This window comes from Ranitomeya imitator, chromosome 4 (genome assembly GCF_032444005.1).
Source record: "Ranitomeya imitator isolate aRanImi1 chromosome 4, aRanImi1.pri, whole genome shotgun sequence".
NCBI lineage: Eukaryota > Metazoa > Chordata > Amphibia > Anura > Dendrobatidae > Ranitomeya > Ranitomeya imitator.
The window spans coordinates 496113921-496126603 of record NC_091285.1 but is presented as its reverse complement, the minus strand read 5'-3'; the positions used below and the strand labels follow the sequence as shown (position 1 = coordinate 496126603).

General features: G+C 41.6%; 1 protein-coding gene across 3 annotated transcripts in view; it reads left to right on the top strand.

Moving 5' to 3' along the window:
• DMXL2 (Dmx like 2) overlaps positions 1–12683 on the top strand; it is a 199236-nt gene that overhangs the window by 121849 nt on the left and 64704 nt on the right. For all 3 annotated transcript variants that reach the window (XM_069766009.1, XM_069766008.1, XM_069766010.1), the window contains exons 19-23: positions 1741–1851; positions 2309–2478; positions 3146–3243; positions 8720–8885; positions 9002–9266. In XM_069766009.1, the coding sequence (XP_069622110.1) occupies positions 1741–1851; positions 2309–2478; positions 3146–3243; positions 8720–8885; positions 9002–9266 (810 nt within the window). The remainder of the gene's footprint in view (positions 1–1740; positions 1852–2308; positions 2479–3145; positions 3244–8719; positions 8886–9001; positions 9267–12683) is intronic.

The window sequence follows — 12683 nt, the reverse complement described above, 5'->3', positions numbered from 1 at the left end:
TTTTTACTAAGAAACAGAAGATACTTTCTTAAAAATATTTGCTATTTTTGTTAAAATTGAAAATGCTACATAAGCCATGTATGTTCACACCACAATTGGCATATATTCTAAAGCCCACAAAATCGAATTGTGTATACATATGCCTTATGTTTCCAGCTATAAGACTTAAAGAATAGCTCCCGTGAAGATTTATTTTTTCTAAACTTGTGTGTGTGCATGTAATGTAGTATGTATGTATTAATATACTTGCCAATCGCCGCCTTCTCCGCGATCCGGCACCGTTCTTCTCCTCTTAGTGAAGTCATGGCACTGCAGACTATCCGGATCTCTCTGTGTGTGTGAGCCGGACGTCTCTTTTATAGTGTAATTCTATGGAGCCTTGATCTGACGCTCCATAGGCTTACGTCGTAAAAGCCACTTCCGGGTCACATAGAGCACAGCGTGATCTGGAGAGTGAAGAGCGGGGACGTCTGCGAAGGCGGCAGTATGTGATTATATTAGCGCACTCACACTACATTACATGCATGTTTTTATAAGAAAAAAATCGTCTTGAATCCATGAAAAAAGTACATTTTAATCAATAGATCTTGGAATAATAATAAGTTCCACAATAAGATGAGCTTAAAAAATGTTCCTGTGCTGAGATAATCTTATAAATGTGCCCCTGCTGTTAACAGTGTAATGGCTGTGTCTGACCGTACAGGGACATGGTCTGATCATACCACATCTTCTGGGCAGGGGAGAAAGCAAAAGAGGATACAGACAGGACAGCAGGGGATCACAGCGGATTCTCTCTGTGAGGTAAAACATTTCCGTGACTGTTTAAAACAGGCAGCAAAATGTTTTATCTCACAGCAATAGTTTCCACTTCTAATAGTGGAACTTATTTTTATCCCAAGATCTATTGATTATAATGTACTTTGTTCGTTGGACAAGCCCTTTAACTGTAGGCACTGCCCATGAGGAGATTCTATGACCTCTTATCTACCACATATACACAATAATAAAAAGTAATAATGATGGTTTTATAGCTGTCATGTACATGTCAAGCATAGTCCAAAAAGACTTTTTGCCATAAATGTTCCCAATGTATGCCTATAAGTGTGCGTGTTCACATTTCATATCTGTTAGTTTTGGTGCATGCACTGGGAAAGCTCCCAGTACAACCCCAGAACATATCCGAAGACCCACATTCGCCCTGCTCATGGCAACAGTTGGTCCTTTTGGTATACTTGGGTTGGCGTGAGTTGGCATTTTTTTTTTACTGTTCAGAAGAGCATAGTTTGCTGCTCTTTCCTATAATGATAGACATAGTAAAGGAAAATAGTGCAGTAAGTATTTTTTGTGAAGAAACCATAAGAGAGTAAGTTGTTCTGGCAAATCTGGTGTGAAAATAGCCTACTGTGGCCAGAGAGAGATGCCCAATCAGCCCCTGTGGTAGAACAGCTCTCAATAGTATGTATGAGAGAACCCGGTATGGATCTCTGTGTGCTTTATAACCGTTCACCACTGAGAACATGGCGATAATCACACTCAGTGGACTCCCCGCTAATACTGAGGTACCAAAACATGGCAGTAACAGTCCTCTGCGAAGAGGCTTGTACCTGGTATTCTCATTTGTCTCCGACTTTCACGGAAGTGAAAGTTCCTGTGACTAAAACATACTGTAAGTGCCCTCCTATAAAAATGACATGTCATTCCCCATTATATTAATGCTGATTGGAATTTTTGTGTTTGTAGGAGGAGACAACCTTGATGAATGTGGCTTGAGGTACTTGTTGGCGATGAGGCTGCACACGTGTCTGCTAACGTCCCTTCCTCCATTGTACCGTCTCCAGTTGCTCCACCAAGGTAACCTGATTTATCTCCTTACACAGAAGGTTCTTGCTTAGCCCAATTTCACCAGTAGATTATATTGTTCCCCAAATGTCGACAGAAAATATTAAATTATTATTTTTTTGCCAATGTAACTATACATCCAAAAACGTGTCTGTTGAGGAGGTAGAACCATCCATTTCCAGTGATCTCCAGTTATTGAAGTCTTGTTAGTATCTAAAAACCATATGATTGCAGTGAATGAAAAACTTCATTTTCTTCTACAAACAGAAGGTCCTACCACTGTCCACTGCATCAGATATTATAATAACCTGTGTAGGAAATTACTTTTCTTTTAAATCCTACAAACCCAAAGCTTTCGTGCTATCCTGCAATCATTTCCCGTGTCACAATGATATCTTTATCACTCTTATTACATGTTGGCCTGATCGTTGCTAATGTGATAATTGGATGTCTGTCACTTATTCTGCAGGGTTATCCACTTGTCATTTTGCATGGGCCTTTCACTCAGAGGCCGAGGAAGAATTAATCAACATGATCCCAGCGATTCAGAAGGGTGACCCTCAGTGGTCTGAACTGAGAGCCATGGGAATTGGGTGGTGGGTGAGGAATATCAACACACTCCGCAGATGCATAGAAAAGGTAATGCCTATTAAATAAAACATGCTGTGATCTAAACTAAAACAATAAGATGCATTAACTAATAGTTTTATTAGGGAATCATAGAAGTGCAGACTAAGTGGACATACAATATATGGACAAAGTATTCATGATGGGAGCACTCCCTGCCTGCCATGCCAGCGATTGAAGGCTGGTTGCTATGTATCTGCATACACAGCAGCCTTTCAGTCACTGTGAGGATGGTAGGGGGGATATCTCCCCCTAGGAATACACTGGCCCCCTGCTGCTTGTCCAGTACATTCAGAGAGGGAGAGGACTAAAACTCTTCCACCTATATGAATCATCGATCCTAAAAGTGAATATCAACCCTTCAATGAGCCTTGCCACGTGATGTAGGACAAAAGCCAAACCAGAATCTCAATTTGCAGACACGTGTTTCGGGGTGTTGCCCCTCCTCAGTGGAAAGCATGAGATCTTATTTGACTTGATGAGAGGCTTCTGACTGAGATCTAAGGGGTAACATTTCTCCTTGTGGAGAGTATCATGCCAGTGTAAGAAGGCTTCTAAGCCATGCAGCTTCTACATGTTTTGTCAGCCTAGGAATGCCAAGTATTACTGTCTGGGAATTATACATTTTTTTATTATTTTGGTGTCTCATATATTTGTTTTGAATGTACCTGCTTCATAGGTTGCTAAAGCATCGTTTCAGAGAAACAGTGATCCATTAGATGCTGCAATTTTCTACCTAGCAATGAAGAAGAAGGCTGTTCTCTGGGGTTTATTCAGGCAAGTAGTCTGCAATTAAATTGTACATAAAACAGTTACAATTTGATTTTCTTTTTCTGTAGATGTTCCTGTATAAACAAAGAGATGTCGCCCCCGATGCAGGTTTTCTCTCTGGGTCCTATCCATAGTGTGCACAGAACACTGCATAATCAGAGCTAGCCTTTGTATAGCATGTTGGTGGCTGAGTGTCTGTGTATCAGAGGTAGTGGGGTAGAGTGAATTTTAAGGATGTGTGCACACATTGCTGATTTTTGCGCATTTTTTTTGCGTTTTTTCGCTATAAAGCCGCAAAAAAAACAGCATACATTATGCATCCCATCATTTAGAATGAATTCCGCAATTTTTGTGCACATGATGCGTTTTTTTCCGCGAAAAAAACGCATCGCGGTAAAAAATGCAGCATGTTCATTAATTTTGCGGATTTTTTGCAGATTTCCCACTATATAATGCATTGGGAAATGTCCGGAAAAATCTGCAAAAAGAAAACACACCAAAAAACGCACCAATACGCGCAAAAAACGCATGCAGATTTCTCGCAGTAAATTTCAGGTTTTTCTCAGGAAATTTCTGCAATATATCCTGAACGTGTGCACATAGCCTAACACCCAACCCTTTAGTTCTACTGGATATAAGCCGCTGCCTGTGTCCACTCTTCCCTTTGAAAAGACATGAAAGTTCATCTGAGAAAAAATATCCATGTTTATGAGGGAGTGAGGAGAGATGGTTGTAAGCTGATTGATTGTTAGGCCGACTGCTATCTAATGTGTATGGTGGCACCAAGCCTGGAGTCACACATTCTGTGGTTTGGGCAGTTATTAAAGAAGAAACACTGGTGTATTTAAAAAGGAAAAGTAAAAAAAAAATATCTGGTGTGCTTTGTACAAGAAATCTAAGAGGTAAGGTTTCTGCTTGTGGCGAGTGACATGCCAGGTCTGGCATGCCAGTGTGAGGAGACTTTAATGCCTCGCTTGCTCCTCTGGGAAATTAAATATGCACATTGTCTCTTCAGAGAGCCAATTCTTTGTGCGGATTCCGCAGCGTTTTACACCTGTTCCTCAATAGGAATCCACAGGTGAAATCCGCACAAAAAACACTGGAAATCCACGGTAAATCCACAGGTAAAACACAGTGCCTTTTACCCGCGGATTTTTCAAAAATGATGCTGAAAAATCTCATACGAATCCGCAACGTTGGCACATAGCCTTAGAGTTGGGTTGGAATTAGGGTTGTGGTTAGGGTTAGGGGTGTGTTGGGGTTAGGGTTGTGGTTAGGGGTGTGTTGGGGTTAGGGTTGTGATTAGGGTTACGGCTACAGTTGGGATAAGGGTTAGGGGTGTGTTGGAGGTAGAATTGAGGGGTTTCCACTGTTTAGGCACTTCAGGGGGTCTCCAAACGCAACATGGCGCCACCATTGATTCCAGCCAATCTTGTATTCAAAAATTCAAATGGTGCTCCCTCACTTCCGAACCCCGACGTGTGCCCAAACAGTGGTTTACCCCCACATATGGGGTACCAGCATACTCAGGACAAACTGCGCAACAATTACTGGGGTCCAATTTCTCCTGTTACCCTTGAGAAAATAAAAAATTGCTTGCTAAAACATCATTTTTGAGGAAAGAAAAATGATTTTTTATTTTCACGGCTCTGCGTTGTAAACGTCTGTGAAGCACTTGGGGGTTCAAAGTGCTCACCACATATCTAGATAAGTTCCTTGGGGGGGTCTAGTTTCCAAAATGGGGTCACTTGTGGGGGGTTTCTACTGTTTAGGCACACCAGGGGCTCTGCAAACGCAACGTGACGCCCGCAGACCATTCCATCAAAGTCTGCATTTCAAAAGTCACTACTTCCCTTCTGAGCCCCCACGTGTGCCCAAACAGTGGTTTACCCCCACACATGGGGCATCAGCGTACTCAGGAGAAACTGGACAACAACTTTTGTGGTCCAATTTCTCCTGTAACCCTTGGGAAAATAAAAAATTCTGGGCTAAAAAATTATTTTTGAGGAAAGAAAACGTATTTATTATTTTCACTGCTCTGTGTTATGAACTTCTGTGAAGCACTTGGGGGTTCAAAGTGCTCACCTCACATCTAGATAAGTTCCTTTCGGGGTCTAGTTTCCAAAATGGGGTCACTTGTGGGGGGTTTCTACTGTTTAGCCACATCAGGGGCTCTGCAAACGCAACGTGACGCCCACAGAGCATTCCATCAAAGTCTGCATTTCAAAACGTCACTACTTCACTTCCGAGCCCCAGCATGTGCCTAAACAGTGGTTTACCCCCACATATGGGGTATCAGCGTACTCAGGAGAAACTGGACAACAACTTTTGGGGTAAAATTTCTCCTGTTACCCTTGGGAAAATAAAAAATTGCGGGCTAAAATTCATTTTTGAGAAAATAATTTTTTTTTTTTATTTTCATGGCTCTGCGTTATAAACTTCTGTGAAGCACTTGAGGGTTCAAAGTGCTCACTACACATCTAGATTAGTTCCTTTGGGGGTCTAGTTTCCAAAATGGGGTAATTTGTGGGGGATCTCCAATGTTTAGGCACACAGGGGCTCTCCAAACGCGACATGGTGTCCGCTAATGATTGGAGATAATTTTCCATTTAAAAAGCCAAATGGCGTGCCTTCCCTTCTGAGCCCTGCCGTGCGCCCAAACAGTGGTTTACCCCCACATATGGGGTATCTGCATACTCAGGACAAACTGGACAACAACATTTGTGGTCCAATTTCTCCTATTACCATTGGCAAAATAGGAAATTCCAGGCTAAAAAATCATTTTTGAGAAAAGAAAAATTATTTTTTATTTTCATGGCTCTGCATTATAAACTTCTGTGAAGCACCTGGGGGTTTAAAGTGCTCAGTATGCATCTAGATAAGTTCCTTGGGGGGTCTAGTTTCCAAAATGGGGTCACTTGTGGGGGAGCTCCATTGCATAGGCACACAGGGGCTCTCCAAATGCGACATGGTGTCCGCTAACAATTGGAGCTAATTTTCCATTCAAAAAGTTAAAAGGCGCGCCTTCCCTTCCGAGCCCTGCCGTGTGCCCAAACAGTGGTTTACCCCCACATATGAGGTATCGGCGTACTCGGGAGAAATTGCTCAACAAATTTTAGGATCCATTTTATCCTATTGCCCATGTGAAAATGAAAAAATTGAGGCGAAAATAAATTTTTTGTGAAAAAAAAGTACTTTTCCATTTTTACGGATCAATTTGTGAAGCACCTGAGGGTTTAAAGTGCTCACTAGGCATCTAGATAAGTTCCTTGGTGGGTCCAGTTTCCAAAATGGGGTCACTTGTGGGGGAGCTCCAATGTTTAAGCACACAGGGTCTCTCCAAACGCGACATGGTGTCCGCTAACGATGGAGATAATTTTTCATTCAAAAAGTCAAATGGCGCTCCTTCCCTTCCGAGCCTTACCATGTGCCCAAACAGTGGTTTACCCCCACATGTGAAGTATCGGTGTACTCAGGAGAAATTGCCAAACAAATTTTAGGATCCATTTTATCCTGTTGTCCATGTGAAAATGAAAAAATTGAGGCTAAAAGAATTTTTTTGTGAAAAAAAAAAAGTACTTTTTCATTTTTACGGATCAATTTGTGAAGCACCTGGGGGTTTAAAGGGCTCACTATGCATCTAGATAAGTTCCTTGGGGCGTCTAGTTTCCAAAATGGGGTCACTTGTGGGGGAGCTCCAATTTTTAGGCACACGGGGGCTCTCCAAATATGACATGGTGTCCGCTAAAGAGTGCAGCCAATTTTTCATTCAAAAAGTCAAATGGCGCTCCTTCCCTTCCAAGCCCTGCCGTGCGCCCAAACAGTGGTTTACCCCCACATATGAGGTATCAGCGTACTCAGGACAAATTGGACAACAACTTACGTGGTTCAGTTTCTCCTTTTACCATTGGGAAAATAAAAAAATTGTTGCTGAAAAATCATTTTTGTGACTAAAAAGTTAAATGTTCATTTTTTCCTTCCATGTTGCTTCTGCTGCTGTGAAGCACCTGAAGGGTTAATAAACTTCTTGAATGTGGTTTTGTGCACCTTGAGGGGTGCAGTTTTTAGAATGGTGTCACTTTTGGGTATTTTCAGCCATATAGACCCCTCAAACTGACTTCAAATGTGAGGTGGTCCCTAAAAAAAATGGTTTTGTAAATTTCGTTGTAAAAATGAGAAATCGCTGGTCAAATTTTAACCCTTATAACTTCCTAGCAAAAAAAAATTTTGTTTCCAAAATTGTGCTGATGTAAAGTAGACGTGTGGGAAATGTTATTTATTAACTATTTTGTGTCACATAACTCTCTGGTTTAACAGAATAAAAATTCAAAATGTGAAAATTGCGAAATTTTCAAAATTTTTGCCAAATTTCCGTTTTTATCACAAATAAACACAGAATTTATTGACCTAAATTTACCACTAACATGAAGCCCAATATGTCACGAAAAAACAATCTCAGAACCGCTAGGATCCATTGAAGCGTTCCTGAGTTATTACCTCATGAAGGGACACTGGTCAGAATTGCAAAAAACGGCAAGGTCTTTAAGGTCAAAATAGGCTGGGTCATGAAGGGGTTAATCTTTAAGGCACACGATGCAGATTTAGGCTACGCTCACATTAGCGTTTCCCGACGCAGCGTCGGGAAACGCAGCGGCGATGCATGCGTCACGCGCCCCTATATTTAACATGGGGGACGCATGGACATGCGTTGTGCTGCGTTGTGCGACGCATGCGTTTTTTTTGCCGCAAGCGTCGGGCGCAGAAAACGCAACAAGTTGCATTTTTCTTGCGTCCAAATTTCTGCAAAAAAGGACACATGCATCGCAAAACGCAGCGTTTTTGCGTGCGTTTTGGTGCGTTTTTATTTGCGTTGTGCGTTGCGTCGCCGACGCAGCGGTGCACAACGCAAATGTGAACGTAGCCTTAGTGCAGACCTGCTGCGTTTTTTTCTGCAGCAGAAGCGCTGCAGATCCGCACTGTGATTTACAGTACAATGTAAATCAATGTAAAAAAAAAAAAAAAAGCTGTGCACATGGTGCAGAAAAATCCGCACAGAAACGCTGCAGATTTCAAAGAAGTGCGTGTCACTTCTTTTGTGCAGTTCTGCAGTGTTTCTGCACCCCTCCATGATAAAAATCTGCAGTGGTAAAATCTGCACAAAAACTGCACCAAAAACTGCACAAAATCTGCAACAAAAACTGCACAAAATCTGCACCTGCGGATTCTGCCAGGAGATGCAGATTTAGTGCAGAAAATTCGACACCACATTTCCTACATGTGCACTTAGCCTAAAGGGTTAACCATCAGTGTAATATTGTTTTTCAGTGACAAAGGCATCCATTGCCTTTTAAACACTTTACTGGTTAATCGAGGCTTTTATAAATCTAAAACAATCACTTTTATTTATTCCATGTCTTTAATAAACATTTTTTCATCGTTAGCAGCATAAACTCCAAATTCAGTTTCAAACTTTTTCTCGCAGGTCACAGCATGAGGAGAAAATGACACAATTTTTTAGCCATAATTTTAAAGAGGATCGATGGCGAAAAGCAGCCCTAAAGAATGCATTCTCCCTGCTTGGCAAGCAGCGCTTTGAACAGTCTGCAGCTTTCTTTTTACTAGCTGGTTCCCTAAAGGATGCCATTGAGGTATGCGGGTAACATTGTTTTACCATTGTCTTATATGTTCTTTTTCTAACTGATATTAATACAGATGTTGCATTTGAGGACCTGAATCCAGAGTAATATTTTATTTTTGCTTTTAGGTATGTCTGGAAAAAATGGAAGATGTTCAGCTGGCGTTGGTTATTGCTAGGTTGTATGAGTCTGAAATTGACACATCATCTACATACGAGTCTCTCCTTTATGAAAGAGTGCTGGGCTGTCAGAAAGATGGCTCAGGATTTAGCTGTTCAAAGCTGCACCCCGACCCTTTCCTTCGGAGTATTGCCTACTGGATAATAAAAGACCACACTAAGGCGCTGGATACTTTATTGGAGCAAACCCCCAAAGATGATGATGAGAACCCTAGTAAGTATATTTCCCTTTTAAAAAGCATTTTGTACATTTATTAACACATTTTTCTGCTAAACCTTTTTACATTGTTGGTATTGTCCACAAATATAAAATAAAGACCTTCTGTGAGTGCAAATACACATAAAGTGGTTGTCCAACCTTGGGGTACAAGTCCGCAGTCATTCTATGTAACTGCAGACTTGTGACTCCTCACAACATGCTCACTGTGAGAATTCTCTGGTGCCGGGAATGGGCTGTCATGTGACTTCAGTTATGTGATTTGCATACTTTGCGCTATATTCTGACAAGACATGTTCAGCCTCACTCAATACACTTGTAATATGCAAGGCTGCACTCATCTAGTCTTCACATGATCGCATACCTGCGGTCATGCTTCAAGTGTCAACACTAGAGATTCCTCAAAGAGCGCAATGCACACAATTTGAGGATTCACCAGTCTGCAGTCAGTGTGTGACTGCAGACTTGTAGCCTTCAAGGCTGGACAACCCCTTTGACCCCTTCCTGACTTGTGCCATATAGATAAGGCGCTGTGGGAGCTGCATTCCTGCATATCATTGTATAGATACGGTGCCATGATCGCACTGGCTCGCACTGAACGCCGCCATGATAGAGCTGAAACCCTCACTCATTATGAGAGCTGACACCCTGCAGCAACGTCCACGATCAGTCCTAGCATTGGTGATCGCGGACATTTAACCCCTCTGATATCAATAGTGGTAGCAACATCGAGGAGCATCGTAGAGGGAGTAAGCTCCCTATCTGCTCCCATCGGCACAATGCAATGTGATCACATTGTGCCGATGGCCTCCATGGTGACCTCAGGCCGGAAAATGGCCATGGGGTCCATCAAGGAAGGTGGCCTGTGAGATCCTGCTCAGAGCAGGAGCTGACATGCCTCCTTCCTGCCTGTCAGACGCTGCTCTTGATGCTCTGCAGTGCAGAAGCATTGCAGAGTATCAGATCAGCAATCTGTTAGTGTCAGGATAATGTCCCATAGTGGGTCAATGTAAAAAAAAAAAAAGTTGCTAAAAATTGTAAAAATATATATTTTTTTAACATCTCCAAATAAAGAATAAAAAATGACAAAATATTAATCCAATACATACGTTTATTTATGTAAACAAAAAAATACACATATTTGGTACCACCATGTCCAGAACGACCCAACCAATAAAACTGTCCCACTAGTTAACCCCTTCAGTGAACACTGTAAAAAAAAAAAAAAAAAAAGCGAAAAGCACGATCAAAAATACGGATGTAAATAAAAATTGTATACCTGAAACAAGCTGCCATACAGCTCCATCAGCGGAAAAATAAAAAAAGTTATAGCTCTCAGAATAAAGCGATGCAAAAACAGTTTTTTTCTATTAGTTTTTATTGTGTAAAAGCGCCAAAACATTTATTTAAATGTGGTATCGCTGTAATCGTACCTACCCGGAGAATAAAGCTGCCTTATTGATTTTACCACAAAATAAACAGCATAAAAAAAAATTGCTGTTTTTTGTTAATTCTGCCTCCCAAAAATCTGAATAGAAAGCAATTAAAAAATGTGATGCTCAGAAATGGTATGAATAAGAGCGTTAACTTGTCCTGCAAAAAAGAAGCTGTCACATGACTCTGTTGGACAAAATATGGAAAAATTATAGCGGTCTAAATATGGGGATGCAAAAACTAGTTTTTGCCATAGAAAGCGTATTTTGGTGTGTGACAGCAGCCAAACATAAAAACCCGATATACATCTGGTATCACTGTAATCGTATGAACCAGAAGAATAAAATTGTCTAGTCACTTATACACCACGAGTAACAGCGTAAAAAATAAATAAAACTTATTCTTCATCGGCTGTTAATTTGTTCATTCTGCCTCCCAAAGAACGCAGTAAGGCTCCTCATACATTTATCCTGCACTCTGAGTTGAACGCTTACACGGGGTTTTTAAATCTCTGAAATACATGATTCAGACACAACCCCTGGCAGAAGATTCCCTATGAGACAGATGGAGGCGCTGTGGACGCCGTAGAACCTGTGATTCGGCGGTGTTAGTCTTTTTAGGCGTGCATAACAGCACATTCAAGCACAGTTTTGTGCACTTGTGAAAAGAAGGACACCGCTGAACATGGGCCAAAAGGAGTCCAGAGTAACTGTGCTGCCTCATTATAGTGAATGGATCCATCGGGGTACCATCTGTCACGTCACTAAGAGGTTTAGATGGAAACCCCAAAGTAAGCGTTCAGCGTAGAGCACCAGAAAAATGTTCCCAATAAAAGCTTCAACTCAATCCACAAAAAAGCAAGTCCCAACTCAGGTCCGTCATCTGTTATCGGAAATATAGGGGGCTTCTATGTTACTGTAGCACAAACGATCTGGAACAGCTCTGAAATAGCTCCTCACCCCCCAAACAAAATTCAGAAAATTCTTCACTCCCAAATCCAAATTCCTCCCTCCCTTCTGAACGACAGTGTATCTAAACCACATTTATCGTCCACCTGTTTGGCATTTCTGTAGCGATGAGAGCCCGCCTAATTTATGGTGCATGTCTCCAGAAGCATGGGCTGGTCACTACAATGTACTGGCCACTACAATGGCAGTTTGCAATTTTCACTCCGCAACATTCACTACTGTTTGTTACTGGAAAACACCCATGGAGTCAAAATCATCACTACACCTGTAGATAAATTGACAAACGGGTATAATTTCCAAAACGCGGTCCCTTGAGGGATTCTGCATTTCTATCAATAAGGGGCTCTGCATATGGAGTCCGCAAACTATTCTAGGAAAATGTGCGCTCCAGGAGGCAAATGGCGCTCTGTCCCTCCCGGGTCTTGCCGTGTTACTAAGCAGTACTGTACAGCCATATATGGGGTATGTCTACATTCAGCAGACATTGACACAAATTTTGGTGCCGTTTTTACCCATTTCCCAGTATGAAAATGTGAAATCTTGGTGGGAAAAATGTAATTATTTTTTCTTCACTGCTGTGACCCACCTATGGTGTCAATATGATAACTGAGCCCCTAAATGAATGAATTGAGAGGTAAAGTTTGTAAAATGGGGTCATTTATTCCCCCAGTAAATGCTGCTGGTCTGGCACCTCAGGGGCTCTGTCAGTGTGTGACATGGCACCCTCAAACCAGTCCAGCAAAATCCTTCTGAGCTTTGCACTGTGCCTCAAAAGTAGTTTTCGACCACATACGGGGTATCGGTGTACTGGGGAGAAATTGCACAATACATTTTGGGGTCCATTTTCTCCTATTACCCTTGTGAATGCTAAAAAATAAACATTTAACTTTTTTTAACCCAAATTTTCCTTTGGACTCAATTTTTGTTTCTTTCAACGTTCCATTAATTCCTGTGAAGCACTTGAAGGGTTAGTAAACTTCTTGAATGTGGTTTTGAGCACTTTTAGGGGTGC